We start from the raw sequence: 27294 nt of genomic DNA, 5'->3' as shown, positions 1-27294 counted from the left end.
GTCTCTTCTATTTGTATCTTTATTTGTCTCTTTGAAAAAAAAAAAAAAATTCTTCTTCTGTTCATTTTAACAAGGACAAGGAAAAAATGTTAGAAGTAAAGGATGCAGACTCAGCTGGTACATGTGCAATCTTAAAGAGCCAACCACATAAACCCAACAGGTTCCCTTGTCTTCATATGTTCTGTGGGAGAGGCCCTCGTGTTTAGTTATTGTGATTTATAAGGCTACAGACAGGTTTTTTCATATTTAATTTCCCTTAGTATTGCAACAGTAATTTACTCCAGATTGTTGCTTTTGGGACTCGCTTCATTCTCTTTTCTGTTGTATGCTCAGTAAGTAAAAAAGTCTGCTAATTGTTTAAGCCAAGAACAAAACAAAAAAATTAGAGAAAGTAACTGACCATCCACACCACATGAAAACTTGCAGAAAAATGAAGATAGGAGCGGACGTCATGGCAGAGGCACGACTCGTTGTGCATATAGGCTGATCCTATTAATAACGGGCAAAGTAGCAAGTAGAGGAAAGGAAAGAAAACACAGAAAAAAAGACATACAAGATGAGATATCATGCAGATTGCTGGCAGTTAGCAGAGTTAATGTGAAAGCATCCACCCAAGAGCAAGAGATTCACAGCAAATTTTGCAAATAAACTTAACCAAAACAATCCACTGTTACAAAAGACATGACTTACACACTGATCAGCACATCAAGCTAGTGAGCAAGAGTTGTACTTTCACACACAGTCATATTGGGTTTGGATTATTTACAATGGCTGGATAGCTTTTGGATGGGTTTTCAACTTCATTTAATCTTTTTTGGCAAGTAAGAAAACTTCCTTTTTTTAAATAAAATTTGGTTACTAGAAAAATACTTTGAATATCAAATCTCTAAACTTTTTAAATACTACTGACACTGACTTCTCAGAAACTGTGCCTCATTACAAGAAAAGCAGAGAACATACAGGAACAAATTTTGGTATATAACAGTTATAGCCAACTAAGTGCACTGGTTTGGGATAACTTTCCATTGCAGAAATTGCATGAGGTATTAAAAAATGTATTTTAAAAGTATTTATTGTATCTAATGCTAGGCACTTTCTTGTTCAGCACTTTTTGTCTTGGAATTTATTCTGAACAACTTGAATTCAGCATAAGCTCTTTAGTACCTTTGAAAGGTAACATAGAAAGAATATTAAAAATAATTTAGACATGTGGCACAGCTATAATTTTTCTATTTCAAAACTAATGCGTAATACACAGAAGTACCAGACAGCATAGTTTTGGTGATTTCAGTAAAGCAATGCAGTTTTTAACCTGATAAAAACATGATCTAAGGGCAGTACAATTTGCAGAATTAGAAACAACATCCTAAAAACACATGTAACATTTTAAAAAAATTAGCAGTACTTTAAATAATATTTAGAAACATTATTGTAAAAATACTACTTCTAAGGCAAGATTATCGACTATTCGTGCAAGCCATTGAAGACCTGAATTTTGGAGCACCATACAGTGACTAACAATTTCATGCTCACTGATGATATTTTAGCGGGAATCATGTGTGAAAGTGCAATTGTTATAGGAAAGGCAGATAAGAAAGCAGCTGTTAAGTTAATGTTATTTGAAATAAAGTGGCTATGGTCTAGAATGAACAGTATGTTTAGTGATAAAAAGGTTACCAGGCACCAATGTACATTTAAACACAGTTTTCACTGATTGTCTAAAGCTGCTCTACAATTTTTTATAAAGATAGTCTTAAAGTTTTACAACTTTAGTTTTACCTGTTTGGCTTCATCGAAACAGATTTCAGGACCCTTTCTGTATCTAGGTTGCTTGACCATTTCACACGGATTTGGGCCTTCATCTGTTTCTCTGGTTAAGGAGTGTCATGGTTTTCCATGCATTGTACATGAGCAGGATCAACATTCTGTTTTTATTCTCTTGGCAGGAGAGAAGATTTATGCTAATTCAGATAGTGCTGAAATAAACATCAATATTCACAGTTTCTTGTTTAAAGTTCAGAAAACAAACCCAAACATTATGATAAATAAAAATTAAATACCTTTTTTTTAATTTCACTACTATAATAAAGAAAATAAACATCCTGCACAACTTTTCAGAATATTTTCAGAACCATAACAGAAATAAAATAAAAGCTGAATTCCTTTAACATTTTCTGTATTGCTTTTTTTTTATCATTGCATAAATATTTCAGAAAATATTTCATAAAGCAGTAAACTTTCAGTGGTGCTGATTACTTAAAGTTTATGTTACCACCGAGTTGCTCTGCTATGATGAAGATACACAGTAAAAGCAAGGAAACTTGTCTGGAAAACTAATGTCATATACAGGTTGAACATAGCAGTGAAAGCCTATACAAACTACTGGTGCTATTATGAGTACACTTATGTTTCACCTAATACAGTAAAGATCACACAACTGTAGGCTTTGTAGTAAATGACAGGAGAACTACTGAGATCCCATTAGCATTTCAGTGATGAAGGCAGACAGAGAAAACGCTGTCCATACTACCATCAGAACAGCAGGAGAGAAGGGGGAGCAGTGACATGCTATTAATTAGCTAACTGAATATATGAGGTGCTGCTTTAGCTCACATCTCTGAAATCTGTAATTGCTGGTGTTAATGTGTACTTCACACTGCACTTCAGACGTGCCACTGGCTAATGAGGGGCACAAGTTATTGCAGCAGACTTGAAAGGCATGGATATGGCAAACTGCAAAACAGCCTTCTGGTGAAAACTGCTCATATTACCATTCAATATGTTAAGCTTTTTTTTTTTTTTTTTTTTTTTTTCCTTTGGTTCTGCCCCAGGTAATTCACATATTAAAGCTATTAACATAATTGAGTGCCAGAACATATCTTAGTAACTCGAATTTATACCTGAGGCAATCCTGTTCGTGCACTATCATGGAGTAGTACAGCAGCTTCAGTGCAACAAGTGGAGAGGCCAAAGGGAAGAGAAGGCAAGATGGCAAGGTGATGGGGGATTTATTTCTACAGATCTCCATCTGCCCTCATTCAGATGTTGCCAGGCTCATCCCCCCTTTTCTCTGCTGTGGCTCAACTGAAAGGGAACTTGAAACAAGAAAATATTCTAAGAGACTGTGCATAAGCAAAGCTGTACCAGCCAAAAGGAAGCAAAGTGTAATAATAATCATCTAAATAGCACCCAAAGGTAATTTTGTCTGCTTGGGTGATGTTATGCTACATCTGCATTTCACTATGTACCTTAGTTACAGAAAAAAAGGAATAGCTTAGTACTGCATAGTTGAATAAAAAAAAATAGTTTCTTTTACTCAATATAAGCCCACCCAGCTGTTCAGATTGCCATTTGAGGTCATTTACTGCTTTCTAGTAGTTTTGGGCTCCACAGGGAAATGCAAGTCATGTGCCCTTTCCCATCTATCATGCATCATTTCCTATAGTGAGTGGTGTCTGTAAATTCAGACAGTGGAAGCAGTTAATCAAACTGTCATGGACTGAAGCCAATTAGAATATTAGGCTGTGTTTACATAGTTCTGTGATGACACCCCAATGTAACTTCCTTTTCAGCCCAAGCGTAGATGGAATTCCAGTTTTATTAATGTGGCAATGAATGCATTGCTTGTGCCAAAGAAACACAGTCATCTGTACCACCATCTGCTTTTTTTTCAGGAGTGGGAGAGGCTGTCTGCAGTAACTTCCTGATGAGGACAGAGGTATTACTAATTGTTTTCCCTGTTCTGTCACAGTAATCCAAATTATGGCTTGATTAACCACTTCTGGCATGCTGTCCTCAAGCCTGCGTAGAAGAGAATATCTGAGGTGAATTTCTCCTGACCTAGAATGTGTGTGTTGGTTTTATGTATTTCCATCACCATCACCTACAGCTATCTACTGCCCTGAACAGGCTAAAGCAGAGAGATTGGCATGAAGGTGGTCGTAAATTAAAACAGACTTTCACATGCTTTTAACTTCACTACTTGTGTTGCAAGAACTCTGCCTAGCATGCAAGCCACCAATGTCTCCAGCCAGCTCTGAAGAAATTCTATGCAGCTGGATGAACTCTAGCCTTTGATGGCTCATTCAGTTACCACAAGAAGTAAGCTTATCTTTGACAGTGAGCACACACTAAAGTACCTTCATCAACTAACCAACAGTGCAGCATCTCAATTTCTCACGATCAAACACCCCTATCCTGGCCTTTTTTTGTTATTTCTCTAGACAGACATATCCTTGTATTTTCTAAAGGTTGAACAAACCCAGGACACTCAGACTTTCCTTGCTTTTGCTGTCAGATGCCAACCCTCTTGGTGGCCCTTCACTAGACTTCCTCCTGTATGCCCGTGTGGTCCTGGGAAGCACACAGCACTCCAGATGTGGTCTCACCAGTGCTGAAGAGTTGGGATGGATCAGTTCTCCCAGCCTGCTGACTACACTCTTGCTGTCATAGCCCAGAATGTGACCAGCCCGCATTTCTGAAAGGCACAGTGCCAACTCATGGTCACCTTCTTGCCCACCATGAACCTCCAACGCTTTTCTGCAAATCTTTCTGTCACTTTGTCCCTAGCCTGTCCAGATGTGCAATTATTCTTTCCTGGGCCCAAGACTTTGCATTTGATTTTTTGAAACTTCATTAAGTTCCTGTGAGCCTATTTCTTTCTAAATTCTCACAAATAAAAGCTTTGCTCTCTACCTCAATGACTGCTTCTTCACATGATTTGTGATATCATCCACAAATACCTGATACTTCAGTATTCCAGTGGCAACCATGGTAGTAATGTAGATAATTACCATGGTTGGGTCATTTCTCCTCAAATATATTCCAGTATCCCGTAGCCAAAAATCAATCCACACTACTAAATAACATGATTTTTAAAGGATACCCGGCTTCTCTGCTTGCATCAGTGGCTTTGGGTCACAGGAACGGCACAGCAGTTGGCTGTCACTAATAATGAACACTAGATTGGTGTTTGAAATCTTCTCTGCATGATAAAGTCTGGAAAAAAGGCCAACAAAACCCTATGTTTAAATGAAGCAAGGAAAATCATATTTGAGAAGGACACACAGTATTGGAATAAAATAATCCAGCTTCACAAATTTAATCTGCCTGCTACTTCTTGTCTTTTTCATTAACAAACAGTAAGAAACATTTATAATAAATTTTGTAATCTTTTTGACATTTCCATCGTACCCTCTTTCAACTAGACTTGTTAGTGGAAAAAATGGAAAAGAGCATAAAATAACTTTAATTGAATTAATGGCTACCTCTGTACTGCGACCACAGTAGCTGTACTGAGAAATAACATCAGTTCAGCATCAATTCACACTGAAAAAAAAACCCAACCACAAATACCCCAAAAACAAATAAACAAAACCCCAAAACATAAACCTTTCTGTAAGAAGGGTGACAGAAGCATAGGATATGCATGTCATTTATTGGATGTGCATTTGTTGTATTTTCATGTCCATATAATTCTGCAAAAGGTCTTTAAGTTAGTAGGGTCATTTTCAGTTTATAAATAAACTCAATGCATACTAGCAACATGGAGGAGGAAGTACGGAAGTAGAAAAAGTGATTGTTTTGGCTGTCTTCATTCTCCAAAGCTCTCTCTCCTTTCCTGGCTTGAAATACTGTCTTTTTTTTGTTTGAAATATGGTTATTAATTCTAATTTCTAAGACGTTTTCAGAAGCTCAAAATGTATGCAAAACCCCAGCAGGCTCTTGTATGAAACAGAGACCTAGGTCGAAGATGCTGTTTCTGACGTATAATTTTTTTTCTTTTCACACATTATTAAATATCATCTTCAATAGCCCTCCTTATGGTGTCTGAAGAGTAATTCTTTTAATTAAAAAATATACCTTCATTTGCTTTACAAGACTCATGGCTTAAATCATGAGCAGTATCAAATAGAAGTTAAATTGGAAGATAAACTACATAATCTTGAACATCAAAAAATCTGATACCTAACCAGATTAGAGAAGATCATATCCCTTGGGATATTGCAGAATGCTTTTAAGTTGACATAATAAATTAAAAAAAAAAGAAATTGTGACAGAGCTAAAAAATACAATTTTCATGAAGTACAGACTATAAAACAAAAAATCTGACTAAGCATTTCTACAATTCCTTTATGATTAAAATTAAAATTGATTCTAAACAAATGAATAGAGAATGCAATTTTCCTGCCTCTATTTTTCTTTGTCCTGCTTATGTAAATTTGGTGAAATTAATCCAAAATATATATTTGCTTCTTATATTAGTGTCCCTATCTTTTGTAAAATAAATAAAAATTCCAAAATTATTACTTATATTGAAGAAATTTTACCTGGAGCAGTTTATACAGTCTACAATCCCACCAAAGGATTTGTCATTGTTTTCAAAGAAATACTGAGTTTGCTCAGTGATACAGCTTGTTTTAGGCAGGGCAGCACCGAAATCATCATCTTCCATATCAGCTGATATAAAAGAATAAAATAAATGAATAAACAAACAAACATTTTTAAGTCACAGACAGAATGTGGAGACCCAAATATGTCCCCTGGCCTACATTCTTAACCTTCTACTTCACTCAAAGTTGACTCTAACATTTTTTTACTTACCTGCTTCAAGGAACCGTGGAAAAGTCAAGCTCAAAAACAGCTGCTGTAAGATAGACCTGAACACAGAAAGACAATATATTTATTTTTAAAGGCTCTTTTTCTTCTTTGAATTTTAATGGATAGTTAAAAACTACTCAAATATAAGTTATTAAAAATATTTTTATGGTTTTGTCAGTTATCAAATCTGTGTTTCTTCAAAATTTGTAGTTTGACTCTGGTTTTCTTTTCCCACATTCTCACACGTTTTTCACACTAATCCTTTATTCTACTGTTCAGGTTTGCTGTAATGTGTGCCCACAACTCACATAATGGAAATATTATCAAACCATCCATGCCCTCCTTTTATACCTCTGTGGGAGGTGTTGGTGTTTCCCTACAACTTAAAGCAACTGAACTCCTTTTTAACACACTCAGAGAAAATGCTTCTGAATTAGATACTTTACACTTATTAAGACTCATTAAATTTCTAAGAAGGAAATCAGTGCTGGAATATTATATTATAAAAACAACTACTGCAACAGTTGACTTTTAAAATCATCTCTATTCTCATTTTTGAGGGATGTACTACATTTTTTTCCTATATTCCGCCAACATACTTAAGCATAAAGAGCTCCTTTTATTTATTTTCTTCACTGATGATGGCATTTTTTCCAATTTTATTTACTTAAAGAAGGTACCAGCTTGCCACACACATAGACCCTTTCTCACTACCAGCCTGTCAAAACAGGACTGCAACAGGTGTATTCTCTACCTCCCTGCTTCTCCTTAACCTTCCTAGGGTTTTATTTTCAAGTTATCAAGTTTTAGGCTTGCTTCTACCCACAAGTATGACCCAATCTCTTCTCATTTCTTTCTATTCTAACACTTGTTCTGCAGAGAGAAGGGACTGTATAACTTCATTCAACCTGAAAGTTTTTTTCTTCTTTTCTAGTGTGATTCCCGTGTGAAGAAACTGAATATGCCAGTCACCTTCCCCATGGAGGCATTCCCTGAAGGAGTTCTGGATTCACATCCACGACTCTATGCTTTGAATCATCACAGGGACAGCACAGAGCAGTTATGGGTCAGAAGAGACCTGATTCTATTCAATAGTGATGCAATTTGCTGACAGAAAATAGTAAGCCTTTTTAATAGCTTACTTCAGGATTTACAGGGAACTGAACAAAAAAGGCAGCCTGGGAAAACTCCTACATCTCCTGACTTAAAGGAGCATGAAGGAGAAATGATACATACTCTCTTAACCAAATGCTAATGTATCCCATATAAATTTTGAAAATGATCACTCACACCTTTTCCCGACATTTTTTGCCTGAAACACTATAGCTTTCTTTAATAACCTGGTTTCTCTTATTTCCCTGTACTTGCTTTTGCCAGGTGCCTCAGAGAGCCCATTTTTTGGTCATCCCTATTCACTCTGCTTGCTTAATGGCCTTCTCTGCCTGCTTCTGACCTAGATTCCATTAAAAACACGACCATAGTAAAGTACTTTAATGTTGTGCTTTCAAGTTAAACATCACACTAAATAAACCTCAGGTCTAAATTGAGACCAGACCGCTGAGTCTGATTTGAACACTGATAAACTGATGTTTCTCTGTTTGAAAAGAACTCAAGTTTCTCTTCTGGACTGTTGCCCATCTTCAATTTTTGAAGCTTGCTGTTGTCCAAGAAAATGAAGATTATTTCTCTTCCTGTTAACTAAATTTAACCAACAATAAAAAACAACATACAGTCTTCACAGTGCTTCTGTGAGAAAATTACTATACGGCTTTTCAGCTGCTACATATTTTAAGTCTTAGTTTCATAAAGGAGGTAATTTATTCCAGTTTGGAAATTATCATTAGGAAATGAAAGAAAAAAAAAAGAAAAAAAAAAAAAAGAAAGAAAAAAAAAAAAGTATGATGGAGCTTTAGAAAAAAGACCAGTCTCCAAGGGTGCAATTCACACCACAGCAAAAACATCACATCAGTGCCAATTACTTATCCCAATGTAGTGCTGAGGGAAGTAGCTGATGTGAATGTCAATCAGCATGGCTCTGAAAAAGGTAAAATACCCCACCCAAGTACTTCATCTGCTCTGTAGTCCTCAGCACAGGAAAACATGGTCCTGTAAGTGGGTCCTGACAAAGGCCACAAAAATGCTCAGAGGAATGGAGTACTTAGCCATAAGGAAAGGCTGAGAGAGTTGGGGTTCAGTCTGAATAAAAGGAGGCTCCCAGAAGAACTTATTGTGGCCTCTCAGTACTTAAAGGGGGCTTTTAAGAAAGATGAGAACAAACTTTATAGCAGGGCCTGTTCCAATAGGGTGAGGGGTGATAGTTTTAAACTAAAAGAGGAAAGATGCAGACTAGATACAAGGAAGATGTTTTCTACAATGAGAATGGTGAAACACTGCACAGGTTGCCCAGAGAGGTGGAGACGTCTCATCCCCGGGAACATTCAAGGTCAGGTGGGATGGACCTCTCAGCAACTTGAAGATGTGCCTGCTCATTGTAGGGGAAGTTGGACTGGATGACCATTAAAGATCCCTTCCAACCCAAATAATTCTATGATTCATGTGTTTTATAAAATGATTCACTGAAAAGAAAACATTGATTTTCTTAAGACTTCTTACTAGAAAAAGTTGACGATGATATTCTGAAATAAGGAACCAAGTGATCAATATTTCAAAATGTGATAATTTAGGCTTTACAACTGCCTATCATACTTAATCCAAACTCTGCTTTCTGAAGCTGATTTTGTAGTCAGAACACACAATCACAAAACCTGGCAAAAGCAGTTTTGAATTGAACTGTTGACAAAACCGTCATGTTTGGAGACATACCTAAAAATTTTCATGATGAGAAACTGCAGAAACAAAGGGTCCAGAGAACATTTATGGAGGAAAAAAATCCAAGCCAAATGGAGTTTCAACCTACTGAATAATTATAGTTTGGATATAGAGATTTCCTATTCACTCATACTTACCAGGCTGCTGCTGAAGCCCACCATCCAAGTTGCAAAATATCTGTTATTGTAGGCTGGGAAAAGAAACAAACCAAAAAAGGTTATTTTATTTGTATGAACACATGCAAACTTCCAATGTATTGTCAGCCACTGCACATGGGACTACTGACCACATAAGCAGAACGAAGTCCAGCTCCTTGCTTTGGTTCTTCTTCAGGATCACAGACTGACTGATAGTCATAAGACTTATTAAAGGCATACAGGGACATGTTAATCAGGTTTCGCATCAGTCCAGGATCAATTTCACCAAAGAATCTTCCAATCTGACAGGGGGGCAACACAGAGACATAAGGTAAAAAATTTCCAAGTATTTTTTGCATAACAATGTGCACAGTTCTAAATTCCCCAGTTAGACAGTAACTGTTAAATGCAGTATCAATGAGATACTGCCTGGGCAAAAGCAAGAATAATATGAGAAAGAAGGTGTGTGGATAACATACTACTTGTCCTCACCATCTGAAGTCCATTGGCAGCCTACCAGCCTAATGGCAAAGCACAAAGAAAGCAATTGGTAGCAAGTTTGGCATCTCCATTTATGAAGACAACTGTAAAAATGACTAACAACCCTCCTAGAATTTCTGATCCAGAAATATTTTTGTGATTCAGAAACGTTATTTTTAGAGTAAGTTGATAGTTAAATGTTTTTTGTTATTTTCTCCCTTTAAACTTTTTCCTATTGGTTTTCACGTTCTGTTCTTAAGGAATATACATACCTGTTGTGTATATTCATCTCGATTGGACATTAAAAGAAATCCACCATCATCCAGGATAACACAGTCCACATGCTATTTTAAGAAAGTGAAATATGTTTTACAGGAAAGATTTGTCAATAGAACACTCTGTAAAAAACTACTTTTTTTTTTTTAAGATGTCAGAAGTATCTTCAAATCACAAACCCATAGCCAAGGGCCAAATTTAAGTTATAATAATCAGCATTATCAGTATAATAAAAGTTTGAACAGATCAAAGGCTTATTTGTGGCTTAATTTCATTGAAGTTGTTTTGCAAATTCTTATTTGCTCAATACTTTGTTAGTTCCAAGACTGCTATATCCTTATTAAATCTGAATATAATTGGAACTCAGTTCATAATAAGGGGCTACAACTTCTCATGTGCTTCAGCTGTGTTGAAAGTACTTTTCCATTTGCAGCTTTCAATGGTAAAAATCTTAAGGGCAGGATCCCAGCTTGCTAGGCATGATTATTTTCACTTGCCAAGGACTGTAGTGGGATTATTCCAGGTGTCAGGTGCAGGAATAGGAAACCCACTGATTCCATATGCTTTGCACTTTGGAAAAGATCCTTGTAGCCAGAGACTGGAGAGATAGCACTGAGGTCAAATGGATAACTCCCCACAGTACCCTTTCTGCTGTAATTCTTGCATTTAATGGTCTTTGCATTCCTCAAAAGAACTCAGAAGACCTGAGCACAGGAAAGCTTTTACGCACATGGCAGAACATGATAAGGTGACAGTCCCTGGATCTGTGCTCTCCTGAGTGCCAGCAGAGCTATGGGGTCCCCTAACCCCGGAGGTGCTGGGACCCAGTGACTGTGGACGGGCACATTATGGACTCTGGTGCTTCTAAATTTGCACTTACCCTTCTCTGAGGTACTCTTTTTTTTTTAGAATTTTAAAAATTATTCTTTTTTTTCCTCAGGATTTGTCTCTTCTTTGCAAATCACTGTTATATTTTTATCACATTTTTCTTCACATCATTCTCTATTGCTTTTCCTGTATATTTTTCTTTACACTTGTTCTCATAACTTCATCAGCATAACCACTTCACCTACTTTTATGCCCTCTTTCCTCCCTTCCCCTCCTAACCTCCATCTTTTACAAGACACCAACAACTATGCCCTGTTTTCTGTAAAATTAACATTCAAATAATAGTGATAGAATCTGTCTTAGATAGATCTAGAAGGAATGAGTGAATTTCAATACTTTGTCAGATATTCATAAACTGAACATTTTCTTACCATACTATTTCTTTCACAGCCACAGATTTCACTGTTGCACTAAAAAAAACAGAAGTACAGTAATCATCAAAAAAATGTTATAAAATAAACTGTATTTTCCAATTACATTAATCATTCAAGAAAAGAACAAACAATTCTATTTTCAATATCTGTATATGAATTTAAATTAATTTTGAGTGTGTGTCATTTATCAGAAATATCTCTCTGTACAACCTGTATTCAGTAATTATCAACAGCACAATCTTGACTGCCTTTCCCAAAGACTGACGCAGCTCCCTTTACAAGTATCCTCAATATTGATAAATATTTGGAGGACTTGTCAGGATGTCAGTGTTGTGAGCATAAAGTAAAACAGAAAGAATAGGAACACTTCCATGTGTTTGGAATTTGGAAGGAAAGCCTTCAAAAGTATCCCTTTTGACCATAAAAAGCTTCAAAGCATGGGAATCCAATGCGATAAAGGAAATCCATGAACCCAGCTGGCTTTTATGGCTTTGATTCCTAACTCGTTTTTCTCATGTTCCTACAGCATGTGTACACATACACACACAACTGTGTCCTTGCATTACATCCTCAGCAAAACAACTACCAAGTGATGCTGGAGTCAACAACATTCTTCCTGAAATACCCATCCTACTTTCCATTTTTCAATTGTGTATTTTTCTCCTTAACTGTTCTGACACTTAGGCAATGCATTTGCCTCCTCATTGAACTACAGCTCCAATACCTAAACCAGACAGACTCTTTTACTGATTCCCTAAACATACGACAAACCAAGCAACATTGCTTCACCCAGTAAGAAGCTTATGTTCTATGAGTCTCTTAATTTTGTGCCTTTCCTTCCACAATTCACTATCAGTTCCACATTTTCTCTTTCATTTAACCTTTCCTCCTTCCCATTTACACCTCAGATATATTACACATAAGATGCATGGAATGAAATGGTTAAGTGCCTATTTCATTAAGTTCTGCTAAAATGCAGTGATGTTGGTTGCAATATAAATCCTTACTGTTCACTGCTTACCCCTCCTGGATATTAAATAAAAAACAGATTCACCAATTCTTTTGTAGATTTTATTCGCTGCTACAGCATAGTCTTACTACTAGCTAGAATATGTCATTTTTCTTTGTCTCTATCCGTGTTTTAAAATTATGAAAGCAAGACATGTACAAAATACAGCTTATTTCAACATAGATTTATTTTATGCATTTGGATGGTTTAAATACTACAACTACTTGGCAACTATTCATCAGTGTGACTCTGGCACATAGAGACAGTAAACCTATTTGCATCTGAAGCTTTGAGAAATGCAAATAAAGTTCAAAAAAGACTTGGTCAATTGCTTACCAGGCTCTTGATTGTGGTTTTTGTGAAATTTTCCATCCAGCTGGTTGCATCAATTTTTATTCCAACAACTAACAAGAAATACATGAAAGTCTTTTTTAGTAAAATGAAGGAAAAAAAAAGGTAACTGTATTATCCTAAAAAGGGGGGGATATTATAATGACATCTAAATCATTGAACTGGAGAAAGCTAAAATACGAGTTGTTCAGTTGTCCAATCACCAACATGGTTCATGAGACTAATAAATTAAACACTTACTCAAATGCAAACAGATTTCCACTAGAAAGATTAAAACTGTCTCAGAGAAAATAATGTTATTATAAAGTGAAGTTCCTTTGAAATTGCAATTAAATTTCCAATTCACTGTTGAGCAACAACTAAATAACTGAAGTACTTTGAGTTTCAGCACCACTCTTACCTGCTGGTTTCAGAAGCTTTCCATCAACTTCTATTTCCACAGCCTTGCTTACCATAATACCTGATTCATAGCTATTGGCACCACTTTCTGACAGTATAGAAGAGGAAAAAAAAAAAAAGCAAACAAACAAACAAACAAACAAACAAACAAAAAAAAAAAACACAAAAAAAAACCCAAGCAAAAAAGAAGTTAGGGTGACATAAAAGACTCTTCCTCTGAAACTTAAATCTATTATTATTCAAATACCAGAATGATTTAAAAAAATCATTGTCCAAAAGCACCGACCCAGCTGTGGTACACACTTATCACCTGCAATAGCTCAGATCACTAACACTGGCATGACTAAGAAATATTTGTGCTTACTTTTCCTCTTTTTGTTCCCTGTTTGACTGCTTCATAAAGTTACTGCAGTCTTTTCTTCTGAAAACAGCGCCATAAATACTTGTGAGCAGCTCTGTTAAAACCAGGATCTGAGCCAAAGATTTTATCCTGTCGTTGTCTGTGAGTTTTTCAATGCAGGATATACTGACACCACTCACTAATGCACAATTCCTGCTCTGACGGACTACAAACTGTTTTCAATACTGCTCTAGTGTGAAAAGGCAAGTTAAAAGCACATTTCCCAGAGCTGTTTGAGGAGTAACAAAGACTTCAGATAATCTTTTAATTACCATCTTTATATTTTACTGAGAAAAAAATGCAATAAATATTTATGAAATAACAGCAATGAAGGATCCCATACGTTTAAGAGAGGAGTATGCCATTTGTGGTAGCATCTGCTTTTCTACAAATTTGAGAAGGTTAATGTTGCTCATATCAATAACGAGCACTTGCTATTGTTCTTATATAGGTTTTAAATGTCACAATATCTCAGACCAACTGCTTTTGGTGAATAAGTGTAATTGTAAATAGAATTCAAAAGCGAAGTTTAAACTAAGTAGTGGTGCAGTGGATGGAGTAATGGCCTCTGTACCCTTATGCCTGGTCCACCAAGTCTGTGCTAGGCGTGCTGAGATAGCACACAGAACTCAGCTCTATAAAGACTTTGGGCAGAGTTATTGTCTATGAGTGCAATTTCATTTAACTTTCTGTTAAAATAATTATGCCAAAGTATCTCTGTAAAAAAAGTGTTTCAATACACTGAATGAACACCAGTACACTCTATGTATGTTTCCACTTCGGTTGATTCTGAGCACACAGGGCCTCCAGAGTAGCTGAAAAATTATGATGAAAAAAAAGATGTTTAATGCCTCCTAGTTTTTCCTTTAAAATGGATATTATCCCAAGATTTCTTTTCTTTATGAAGTAGCACACTTACATCTTTTGTCAGTGACCCCACCTGGTATGGGAAACACCCACTTATATTGGACTAGCCAGCTCTGACAGTTCTAAACTATGATGACTTACTGTTGTAGTATGGAGCCGTGAAAATATAGTTGTCATTATCTAAACTCCTCTTATAGAAGCTGACTTCATAAGTTTCAGCATTTTCCAACCAATCTTCTCCTGCCCTAAATAAAAAAAAAAAAAGGATCAAAAAAGGACAGTTTAGAGTCTCATTAAAGCTGTGATGCTGTCCTCAAAGATTGTTTTCTTTCAATGTTTCACAGTTGGAAAAAAATGTGAAGAAAAGATTCATTCTGCTAGTCCTCAGGCTCTGTCAGTTTTCACTGGTTAAAAGACAGGTTGCAATCATTAAAAAAAAACAAACAAACATCGGGAAAAAAATAATTAGTATTCTTGGAAAAACACTAATTTAGTCTCATCACTTCTAGATTTGTTGTGACAAACACAACTGCAACACTACTTACAACAAAATCGAAATGAAACTTTACAGCATATGCTGTGTTGTAAGCTTAATCCCAGAAGATTTAATATCATTAATAACCCTCAATAGGAAAGAAACTCACTTGGGGAGTAATATTCATTGCCATTTTCACATTTTGGGGAAACACAGAATAACCTAAGAAAATAGATACATTCGCCATTTGCCATAAGTCTGCACTGTACTGGTGCCTTCACTATTCCCAGTCACTCGTGGGGCCTGTCAGTTTATTGTGTCTCAAATTTCACATTCCCTTTCTGTCTTCTGATAATGATACATTTTTCTCTCTAGAAGTCCCTGGAACTTAAGGTCTGATCCTAGTCTAAAAAAAATTATAAGATCACCCACTGCTTTCCAGTACTTGCAGCCTGCCAAAAAACAGAGTGCTTGGGAGTAATTAGGAATTAGCATTGCACCACTGCTACTACAAAGGCATTGTTTTTATGGCTACTCTACACTGATGGGCAACTTGGATTACAAGGGCCTGTCATGAAAATAATGGGTCAGATTAGTTTCTAGCAGTGCTCAGGTGACATTCCATTAATTTCATAGCTATCAGTACAGATTAGACCCTCGGAGACTGCAGCTTCTCATTCAATAAAGCCACTCTTTAACATTCCACCCTTTCAGGCTTCAGAATTACCATATTATACTATTTTGTAATAATTCTTACCTTTTGGGGAACACTCTAGTGATTCCACCATCTGTAACCACAAACTGTGCAACAACTCCATCGCTGTAAATGAAAATAAGATTTAAAATGAAAACTGACTGAAATTCTCACAAATTCCTATGTCAAGGGTTGCCATTAAAGTGCCTAACTGTGAAAAAATACCTACTCTCTGTAACATTAACTGCATATCTGTATATACACACAGATGTATAAGATTTTGTTTCCAAACTCTGAAACGCATAAAAAAAAATCACAGTCAATAAAATGAATACTTACAGAGACAGTTTACTCCAATAATTTTGGGCAAGTTCATTTGTAAATCCTGCATCCAGCAAAACTCTTAAGACCATATCAGTATTACCTATTAAAAGAGTTAAAATGTAAGTCATCTGAAATCATATGAAATGGAGTTTCAATAAAAACCTAAAATGAAATTCTGATTTGTCAATCTGCTCCAGCCACAAAAATTGTGGCTGTTAATATTTGACATTCTGCCTAACTTTAAATTATGTCATGTAATTAGAGTCAAATAGATGCTCTCACACTGTTAAGTTCACTTAAACATTTTCTTTGCATTCATTTTTCTTCCTATCCTTGTTTCACAGGAATAAGTTGATAACAGTACAGGCCCCAGTTTTACAGAGCTCCTAAATCTGAAATTTACCCTATTTTTGAAGCATGCGTCCATAAAAACACTTTTTATCACGTTTGATGCTAGGAAACAACAGTTCCTAATGAAATTCAACTACATTATAAATATATTTAGATTGATTAAATGCCAGCTCTCAAATAAAACACATTTGTCATATGAAAATGGATACAGGGAAATAAACTAATTTTGAATCAATAGCTTATACAGAGATGCCATGCTTAAATTTCTTTGAATAGATGGTTTGAAGTCAGTGCTTCTCAACCACCTTTTTCAGTAACATTTTAGAAGAGTTACTGAAGATTATTTCAGTGTGGGGATTTTATGTGTCATTCCTTTTGAAAAGCATTTTTAGCTGAGATAATTTCTATGGCTACTCAGTCCTTTAGTTAACACTGTTTACTTATTAAGGAGACTATTTTTAAACTAACCTAATTATTAGGGGAAAGAAAAAAAAGGAAAAAAATTACTACATATTCCAAACTGAAATACAGCAATAAGTAAATAGCATTTTGGAATAAATACTTACTAAGCACTACTGTATGCTACAATATCACTAAATGTGTCCTCAGTATTTGCTTGTAGTGAATATTACACAAGAATTTCCATTTTTTATTAATTTTTATTAAATTATCATTAATTGCTTTAATCACTGCAGGTAAATGTTTTCATTTCCAACTCTGAGTCAAGGTATTCAAAAAAAATTTCACTCAGTCAGCGATGTGTCAATGAATAAGATCACTCTACTAAAAGAACACCAAACACCCACATATGCACACAAAAATATCCTTTTGTGAGAAGATATCCTATCTAAGTGGACAGATGTGTATCTACCAAACCAAATCCAAAGACTGTTTTTTTTTTTCTTGAGAACAAGGCTTTAACACCTTACAGATAGTAATAACTCTTCATTTATTCTCTCCAGAGGTTAAGGCCCAATCTCAAAAATGAATTAGTCCCTTCCCAAAGTCCAGTGCTCACCACTGCAGGAATTACATGGATCTAGGGTCTTAAGCTATTCAAGCCCAAGTGAGATCTTTCTAATCAATTTGTGAACTAGCAAAAGAAGTTGCTTATCTTTTATTCTTGTTATTGGTTATTTCGGTCTTGGATTTCTTTTCTTTACTATTTTGGAATAAAATGACAAAAAAGCAGGTTGAAGATTTCATTACAAGGTTTTGGTCTGTTTGAGACTTTGACTGCTACAAGTGAAAAAATATAAGCTCAAAAATATTTGGAATGTATTAAAATGAACCAATTGTTATTTTATGCCTGAGCAAAATGCTGAGAGGAATTACAGAAAACACGGGATGCATAATGCACTACATACATTCTTAAATAAAGCCAGAAACTTGAAAACTAATTTTACCCTCTTTGCCTTGGATAGAAAATCCCGACACTAGATACATTCCTACTAAAAAAACCAAACCCACAAAATTTGAGCATGAACTTTCATCCATGACAAGGTGTTTTCCTAAGGAAAAATTTCAGTTAGGTGAGGAGTGTACTTACATGATGAACTGCTTGGAGTCTTTCTGTCAATAAATTCATTGAAATTTAATAGAAATTCAGTGTTGTTTTCTGATTTTTTTACATCGTTACAGTATTCTCTGAAAAACATCAAAACATCAGTCTTCTTATATTTCTCTTTTTTTTTTTTTTTTTTTCTTGTGCTACTAAAGCAGACAATTTAGAAGTCCAAGCAGGCTTGTACAGCTATTATGAAGCAGCTGGAACTACAATGTCAATTGGCTGCCATGATCAATATTTAATGATTACCATATCAATTATTTCAGATATCTTCAGGAAATAAGGTGTTCAAACACCTACCTAAGCATTTCTTAAGATTTGGATTGTAAGAAAACTGCATGCATGAAATAGGGCATAGATTCCCAGGAAAAAAAAAAAAAAATGAGGAGTAGTATAGGACACATTAGGAGATCATATTCTGTACACTTAAAATATGCCCAGTGAATTTAAATTACTCCTTGGTTAAACTGTACTGGAAAGTACCTGGACTGCTGGTGAAACAGCCACACCATGCTCGACTAGGGCCAGATTAATAGAGTAAAGTCCTATCCTCTGAGAAGTTGTAAATGCAATTGTATTGTATGCAATTGTTCATGCAAACCACATGAACATATAAACACTCTTTGTTTTGACATATGCAAAACAGATAAAAAGTAAACTCCTGTCCTTTATATAATGTGTTGAAGCCATATATCATTGGGCAATTCACTGAATGAAGGCAAGCAAAATCAGTCACTGAGCATTTTGGGGGCAAATATTATATGATGAATGGCATTGAACAACTTTAATTAAAAAGTAAAGAGTGTTTAGCAGTAAAGAAGGAGGCTCACTTTTTAAAATGAGCTTTTATATTAATTAAATTTTACACACAAAAGAAGTCTGTTTAATTATTTCATATCTTATGATATCTTATTACCCTTTATTTACCTTACCATAATCCAGAAAGACCACAGGCAGAATTTACCTTACTATACCAATATTCACATTTAAGCAGAACTACACATCAAACAGACTTTGTTTATGTAGGACAGCAAGTGAATTCCTTGAAGCTGTTAATTGGCACAATTAATTCTCAATAACTTCAGTCTTTCAGAAAAATTAAACAGATAAGCTAGGATACATTTTAAAATTGAAGGCTTTACATAAATCAATCTATAAATTGAAATCGATCTATTAATTTAAATATAAAAGTACACAGAAATTCATCAGAAAAAAAAATAATGCAATGATTCTCAATTGATCCTAACTGTACAGCGTTTCCTTTATTTAGCATAACTAACTTTCAGAGGAACTTAATTTTTAGGAAGTCTTTATCATACCAGGTTTCCCTTGCAAACATAATTTTAAAAGGGAAACAAGAACTGCAGAATTACACATAAAAACCCTCAGGGAACTAATAAAATTAATAATTTTTAATGACTTAGTAACTTTTAATATTCAATTAATTGAAAATTAACTAATACTTGAGTAATAAAGAGCTTTGAAACCCTTTGTCTTGAACTTGGGAAACATGTTGTGGTAAGTATTATGAAACGTATTTTTAAAATAGCTGTAAAGTCTTAGAAGTCAGAACCACAAGAAATGCCCAGACATGAATATGTTTTCCTTTAAAATATCAATATCATTTTTACAGCTCTCTGACTAATATGAGCAGAAATCAGAGCCTGCACATGCTATTTACATTCCAGCATGAAAAACGATTGATCATTTTTTTACCAAAAACCGGATCAGATGCTGAAATAACACTTATAACTGGGAAATCAACCAACCTTGGTGCTAAAAACGTATAGCCAGCTTCATCAAAATGATCAAGCTTCAGTGATTCTGAAACTAAAAAGATGAAGAGTAAACACCAAGCAAATAAACTGGATTTTTTGCCATAATTTCTATTCTTAAACTATTTGGCTAAATTTTGCATGCATCCACGAATTTAGAAAGAAATGTGTGAGACACTTTCACCCTAATGAATTCTATGCTTCTCAGTATTTCACAACATAGGAAGAAATCGCTTCATTATTATATACAACATACAACTGGCAACAGTAAGATAATATCCAATAATTTATTTAAGGAAGACATTTAATTATCATAGTAACATAAAAACAAATAAGAAATTTTCACTAAAAGCAAACTCTGTTGCAAATAAATATTTGTGAAGCTGACTGATTAGAACATGAAGAAAAATGTCCCTAATATTTTCTGCAATAAAATTTTAAAAACCCATCCTATTGAAAAATCATACTGTAAATCCTACTGGCAAAAATGGCTTTAATAGCTGATATCACTGAACACTGATAGGAGCAGACAAAGAAGGATTAGAGATTAGCAACATATTGAAATGTGCATGAAAACAGAAAAATACTTCACTTTTGTTTTTCCCTTTCTATTGCTATGGTACCCAATGATCATGAAGAAAATCCTGAGATGAGGAATACAGAGGAGAATATCCAGTAGGAATAGAAATACAAGTGAAAAATATCAACTGCAGTAAACAGAAGGAAACTGAGCAACAAGAATATACTTGCCCTTTTTGGATGTCACTATCCATCAGAAAGAGAAAGCAGGGAAACAGAAAAAAACAGGGTAAAGCACAAGGGGTCACAAACCAATATTTTATTCAAACAGCCCCTTGAATAAAAATATTGTACATAGATTCAAAGGTTCAATTTACACACAGCTGTAGTCTGGAAAAAAAAAGACAAACATCTCTGAAGACTGAAGAATATGTTCTTCTCAGTTTTTTCTCAGTACCTTCTATACACTGTGGCTATTTCAAGGGTCTGTTTTGCAGGTTTTATTGATATAAGTGCAAAACCAGATGATCTAATCCGTCAAGAGAATCATACTACTCTCTGCTTAAAAAATTAATTTTAAAGTACTCAGTATTGGGAAAAGGTACAAAATAAATCACTGATTATTAAAGTTTGCTACATTCTTCTTCATATGTGGGAACAATGGTAGAGGAGACTGATGTAGTGCTAACCAAGTTTTCTCTAAACAGTATCTATGCCTCTCTGAGGGTATTTTTTGTGTTTTTTCAAACTTTCTATTTAACTACAAACTTGCTCTAAAGTTATTGTAACATCTGGATAAAGTTAAAAGGCTGTGATTGTTTCCATTTTGTGTACTACCCAGACTACAATTAAGCTACACCTAATAAACAGAAAACCTTTGAATACTGTCAAGTAGAATTCCCAACTATCACTTTGGAATCTGTAAATGGTTTGAAATCAGCCTAATCTAAAAATACATTGCAAACATCCACTAAAACTATTTGTAAAATGCAAAATAAAAACCTAACTGCAACCCAAACCAAACAGAGCTTTCACACTGTTCTAGCAGAAATCATTTGCTAAATATTATAATGTATCTAAAATACAATAATTTTTTAAAAAAGCTCTACTCTTACAGTCTATCTCACCATATTTTGCTAATAGAATGAAAAAATATAGTATCCAGACCCTTAAAATGACAGCAATAGAGGATACACAAAGCAATGATTCTATAGGCACAGAGCAAGGGGTAGGGGTTGTCAGTGGAACTGACATGTTCTGCACATATTCTATTTTTATAGAATATTTCTCACACCTCAGATGTTAGAACAGGTTAGAATCATTGCTGAAGATTTTGGGTACATCATGATAACATCAGAGAATTTCAGTAAATTTACGGATTTCAAACATTGCTTTGTTAAGTGAATCTGAGACTTGGCAATACCAGACAAAACCAGGGAATCTTTACAGTACTTACATCTGGCTTGAGTTATTGGTTCATCTATTTTGGCTTTAATATAATAAAAGCTGTATGATGGTAACACCAGTGCCAAACTGCAACAGAAATGAGATGAGTAAAGCAATTATGTTATTTGCAGCAGTTTTCCAGCTTTAGCTTCTTTGTGTTTTGAAAGTAATTAACAATTTTGGAATTTGGACTGTCACGAGATGAGGCAGGCACACAGTGATATACCAGCCTCACACTTAGTAACAGGCGCAAGTATGTTTATGCCAATCCTGAGAGTCCCTGTGTTTATTTTGATTCTTATTTACACTTTTAAACACAAATGCATCTTTTAGCAGATAAGCAAGGAATTTCCAAGTAATAGCAAATAAAAAAAATGCATGATTTTTGTATCTTCCTCTGACACATTTAACATCCCAAGATAACATGTCATGGTGATCACCAACTGCAAAAATATCACTTAGTACTGTGGGCTGATGTGCACACATCATATAATGAGAGACTCTCACTAATAAAACTAGGATTAATATTCTACAGGAAATACATCTGACAATACTTGCATTCACATTACCTTCAGGATCCAAAAAAACCCCCGTTTTCTTTAATCATGCAGTCACCACTAACAACTATTGAACATGACTGTGCAATATTTTAAGATTTGCAGAGCATTTGCAACATTTTCTTTTATATTATACTTATTTTTGTTCAAAATATGTAGGAATTCTTTTTGTGGCTACATTCTACAAATAAGTGGAAGAGTTCAGTTCTCAAATGTATGTAAAGGACAGGAGGCATGAGTAATCACTAAAGAGGAATCATCAACTCCCAAGTAGCATCTTTAATTTTTACACTTGAATTTCATCCATGCAGAACTGCAACAGCTCCTAATGAAGAGGTGATGAAATTAACATTAAAAATGTTGTACAGTTGAGCCATAAATGGACTGACCTTTAATGACACATTTGCCATTTATACAGAATATGACTGAGATTACTGAATATTTAATAATAGCCTTCCACCAATTCTCCTCTAGGGAAATCAGTGGCAGATTACCTGTCATTAATAGTTACTGCTAGCAGAAATTGCTAATTAAAATCTATAATTTTATGTTTAATAGGTTTTGTGCAAGGATACTCTGAAGATTTATTGCGTATCTCATGCAAGGAAGCTCAGAAGGAATTAAGAAGTCATGTAAATGAAATGTATTTCTCCAGTGATAGCCAGATGGCAGTCTGATAAAAACTTCCTTTTCTTACAGAGTATAAAGACAGAGGCAGTTCAGCAGAAAAATGGGATAGTGAATAGAAGAAGATCCTAGTGAATAGAAGAAGATCCTAGGTTTTGTTCTGCTGCAAAAACAAATTTGTTTGGTTTGACACTCAAATTAATGTTTGCATTCTCAGTGACTTTACACCTGTGCAGAAGACAACAGAAATTGGGATCCAACTTGGTTGAGGACTACTGTAATTCACCATAACAGAAACAGCATTTTGGTTGAAATTTGACTCAATATTTATACCACGTACTTTAGAACTAGAGTAGTTTAACTTCCCTGAGACTTGGAAAACTTCTACTTGTTTAGGGTAATGTTAAGGAATGTTTCAACATGCCTTCTAATGTTACAATGCTGTGTGCTCAAATGAATTTGAACTAATACAGACACCAGTGTCGCCTTAGCTAGTATAAAAAGTGTAGTGCTAAAAATATTAAATAAAATTAACCAAAAGGAAACTTAAACAAAGTCAACACACAGAAATGAGTTACCTGTAATCAGTGCCATTCACAGCAGTCCATGTATATGTTCTGTTTCCTTTATCAATATACCTCTACAAAGAGATATTGGTGAAAAATTAAATTATTAAACTAAGGACCTTCAATAATTGTGCCTTTTCTCTGAGAAGTACTGTGTAATATCAAGTACTGATCTGTTGGGATTTCCATTTATTATTTTGCTAAAATAATGGGTTGAGCTGCAACTTCTTTCTTTAAATATTTTCCGAACTTACATTTTGCAAAATAATAAACCATATATTTTTTATTGAACATTAGCAAAATTTAAATTTAAATAAAATCAGAAAATTTTGACCTATAATTTTCACATTAGTCAGACCTATTCAAACCTTTATTTATGTGATTTAAATTTGATAAAAAATGCTTTCTCTTTCATGGATCATTTTGCAGTTAAACTATGAAAAAATAAAAAACAAATGAACAAAAAACCCCTCTCAGTTACAAAAGAACTTTGTAGGTAAGTCTTTTAAAACAAAGACACCCAGACCCTGTCCTTTCAGGTCACAGCATCACTGGCTTAAATGCATTTAAATTTGAATCATAACTATAGGAATAACCTGGTAATTCTGATTGTATAGACACCCCCTGCTAAACTTAGCGTCTGTTTCTAATCTCATTAGGAAGGTCTTGAATTTGTGAAAAAAATTAGCATTTAAATAAATGTGGGGGTTTTTAAAAATAACTTAATACATTAGGGTAATCTTTACCATGTTTTCTTGTGATATGAAAAATAGCATGATAGGCATAGTCCCACAGTTGCCCATAGATTTAGTCATGAATCCACCTGGCTGGCGTAGTTTTACTCAGTTTTCCACTTTGAAAACTGTAAGATTATGTCAGCTGCAATGTATTATTACTTTACAATCAAATCTTTATTAGTATGACAGCAATGAAGACTGTACAGCTGTTACAATGCAACATTGCAAATATTGGTGAAAGGTACCACAGGTATAGCTCTAGATTCATTCTTTCCCTATGGTAAAAGGATCGTGGGAAAATGACCATGGCTGTGGAAAAGACGTGATTCATATGACATTAATAAACTGAAACCTTCTTATTACCTGGCTGCTGCTTTTCAGTATAGCATGGCAGTATAAATAATTTAAAAGTCATTTTTGAAAAAAAATGAAAAAAAGATAAAAGAAAACCAGAAAGGAGATGCATATAACAGCGTCTAGTACCCTGATATATTTTATATTTAAGGTAAAAAGATGGTTGAAGAGGTTCCTATTGATTCCTATCTCGTCGAATATAAATTCCTATTTATAATTAATGTGTACTTCAGGCTAAAATTAGCCACTTGAACGTAGTGCTAGCACAGTGTCATGGGTCACACGTGTACCTCCACAAGAGAAAAGCAGTGCCCAAGGTGGGAGGGGAGAGAAGAGAAGAACTGGGCTATAATTAAATCCTATTGCCACCAGCATTGTCAGAATGCTTGAAAGCAAATTGGCTGAAAGCTCCCTTCAAAGATAACCCAGGAGATAACACATGCTCATACCTCAGCTCCCATTTACTTTTGCCTAATTCCTCAGTGAGCTGTCTAGGACCATCTCACCCCCCGCTGATCACTGCCAAAGAGCTCACACACGTTATTGCAGCTTTTGTGACCCTTCAGTTTTCACTACTGCCCACCCCGGCTGCCAAATGTGGCAATGCTTTTGTTCCTATGGCATCTTCTCTGTTACTTGGAAAGCCCCTGAGGCCCTGGGAGACTCCAGTGCACCCCACCCACATTTGCTACAAGTCCAGTCTCTATGCTGTAGGATGAAGTCATCTCCCAAGACACTGCTGGGGCCAGCTGCAACACAAAAGGAAAGCGATGCAAACTTAAACCAAAAAGCAAAACAAAAAGAACATAAATTTTAAGCCTGAAGACTGCAACTGTCAGTTCAGAGCAGCCGACCACATCAGCCCATTTTATAAGAAAATATATGAAGCTATCAAGTGCTAAGTGATGCATGGCTCATGCGTGGCCATGGTTTAAAGCAGCTTTTTTCTGGTTCTAGCAGCCTGGAGCTGGGAGGGTGCAATGGCTGGAAGCAGTCATCATAGCCAGCCAGCTCTGGCTGCTCCTTTCTTCTCTCAGAGAGGTCTGGTTAAAGGAAGAAATCTTGGGCCATGGTTGCAAGGGAAGGTGAGGATAATTAATTTCACTGGCATTGAAACATCTGGGATCAAAGGCTTGGGGTATTTTATTCCAACACAGATTGTGGTCTGGGCCGTGTGGAACTGGCACATTCTCATGCACCCAGGGATGTTACATCCTCCCTCCTGCCCAGATACTTTAACTGACTTCAGCATTTGCAATACTTCCCTCCCTCTTTCTTTGGGCAAAGAGTTGCAGGACCAACTGTTTCAGGTCTTTTGTAGCACAGAGCCTGAGAAATGCACAAACAGCCTGAAATCTCTTCAACATTTTTGCCATTAATCCAATTTCTTGTACAACCCTTAATATAACTGCATTTTTGTGACCTTCTAACCCTCCCTCTTCTAACCAACTACACAGAGCCTTTTTCATCCACAGACCTGGAAAGGCACTCCTTAAACAAACAACATAAATCTGAGACTGTCCCAGCATGGAGTCTCTTCCTTTAGTAGCAGTTTATCCTCAACTCAGATGCCAGCAGGACTTTGAACTCTCTAACAGTGGGTCAGGAATGACCCAGTTTCCCTTCAGGGAACAGACTGGTGGCATCCTAAACAGCGTGGGCTCCTGACACAGGTGAGGGGACAGAACTGACATCCACTGGGGCTTAGCCTCTCTGCCCCAGAAAACACCTATTCGTGCACCATTCTCCAAGAGTGGAATCATCCAGGAAAAAACACAGTTTTTTCATATAGCAGGATTTACCCAGAGACAGTAAAACAGCATTGTAAAGCTTGGTTTTTAGCATTTAACTGTGGGAAAGCACATAACAGTAAAGGAGGCAAGGGCACTGCTGATACAGGTCTCTAGAAAAATATGGGAAGAGGGGAAAGCCCCTATGAATCAAATGCAAACAATTCCCTTAAGTATTGTTAAAGTGAGCTTATATATATGGGTTGTGCAGTGTCTGCTAAGTCATCAAATTAGATATTTCAAGCTGACTTATGTTCAGAACAAAAGAGTTTCAAACAGCTGTTGTGGAGCTGTAACTGTGGGGCATACTCTGGCCAGAACCCCTTCCACACACCAGTTGTGATTTCCTCTCACTGAGGTCCCCAAGAAGTAGAGCACCCATGTAATGACCCATATCAAATTGGGGTATTTCCTATTGCTAGGAAACACGTCTGCTTATGAGAGAAAACAGTAGCAATGTTTATTAGGAATAAGTATTTTGGACAAGAAAATAAAGAACTCAACAAGCTGTTCAGAAAGTACATTATATAACTGTAAGATGAATCTGCTTATCCCAAAGAGTCTTCATTTATGGCATAAAAATGTTACTTTATTATTTTTTCTCACAACTTTCTTCCCATTCAACCACAATATAAACTACCAAGCCCACCCTCACACATCTCCGCAAGCAAATTAAGCACTTTGTTTTGGAATTCATGCACAGAAGTAGGCTGGGTCCATTTCCTGTTGAACAGAGTGTGAGACCTCATCAACAACTGTCTGATTAATGATGCACCAAAGAAACGAAGAAACAAAACAATTCTTTTTTTCCTAAGTACATTACTTTTTTTTAACTATAAGACAGTAAAACTAGCAAATCTAGAGGGAAAAAAATGGTACAAATTGTCATTACAAAATAAACA

At 35.5% G+C, this 27294-nt stretch overlaps 1 protein-coding gene across 3 annotated transcripts in view; it reads right to left on the bottom strand.

The window, feature by feature from the left end:
- The window catches only part of CACNA2D1 (calcium voltage-gated channel auxiliary subunit alpha2delta 1), a 373282-nt gene that overhangs the window by 10754 nt on the left and 335234 nt on the right, over window positions 1–27294 (bottom strand). For all 3 annotated transcript variants that reach the window (XM_066182784.1, XM_066182785.1, XM_066182786.1), the window contains 17 exons: window positions 23524–23585; window positions 21772–21848; window positions 19791–19851; window positions 18004–18101; window positions 16119–16203; window positions 15843–15905; window positions 14752–14855; window positions 13345–13431; window positions 12930–12997; window positions 11582–11620; window positions 10319–10390; window positions 9716–9868; window positions 9567–9619; window positions 6604–6659; window positions 6330–6459; window positions 4886–4998; window positions 1780–1862 (listed from right to left, as the gene is read on the bottom strand). In XM_066182784.1, coding sequence (XP_066038881.1) covers window positions 1780–1862; window positions 4886–4998; window positions 6330–6459; window positions 6604–6659; window positions 9567–9619; window positions 9716–9868; window positions 10319–10390; window positions 11582–11620; window positions 12930–12997; window positions 13345–13431; window positions 14752–14855; window positions 15843–15905; window positions 16119–16203; window positions 18004–18101; window positions 19791–19851; window positions 21772–21848; window positions 23524–23585 — 1404 coding nt within the window. The remainder of the gene's footprint in view (window positions 1–1779; window positions 1863–4885; window positions 4999–6329; window positions 6460–6603; window positions 6660–9566; window positions 9620–9715; window positions 9869–10318; window positions 10391–11581; window positions 11621–12929; window positions 12998–13344; window positions 13432–14751; window positions 14856–15842; window positions 15906–16118; window positions 16204–18003; window positions 18102–19790; window positions 19852–21771; window positions 21849–23523; window positions 23586–27294) is intronic.

This window comes from Chamaea fasciata, unplaced genomic scaffold, assembly GCF_029207755.1.
Source record: "Chamaea fasciata isolate MVZ Bird 193981 ecotype frontalis unplaced genomic scaffold, bChaFas1.0.hap1 SCAF_5, whole genome shotgun sequence".
Taxonomy (NCBI): Eukaryota; Metazoa; Chordata; class Aves; order Passeriformes; family Sylviidae; genus Chamaea; species Chamaea fasciata.
The sequence above is the reverse complement of the archived record's forward strand: the minus strand, read 5'-3'. Positions and strand labels throughout refer to the sequence as shown.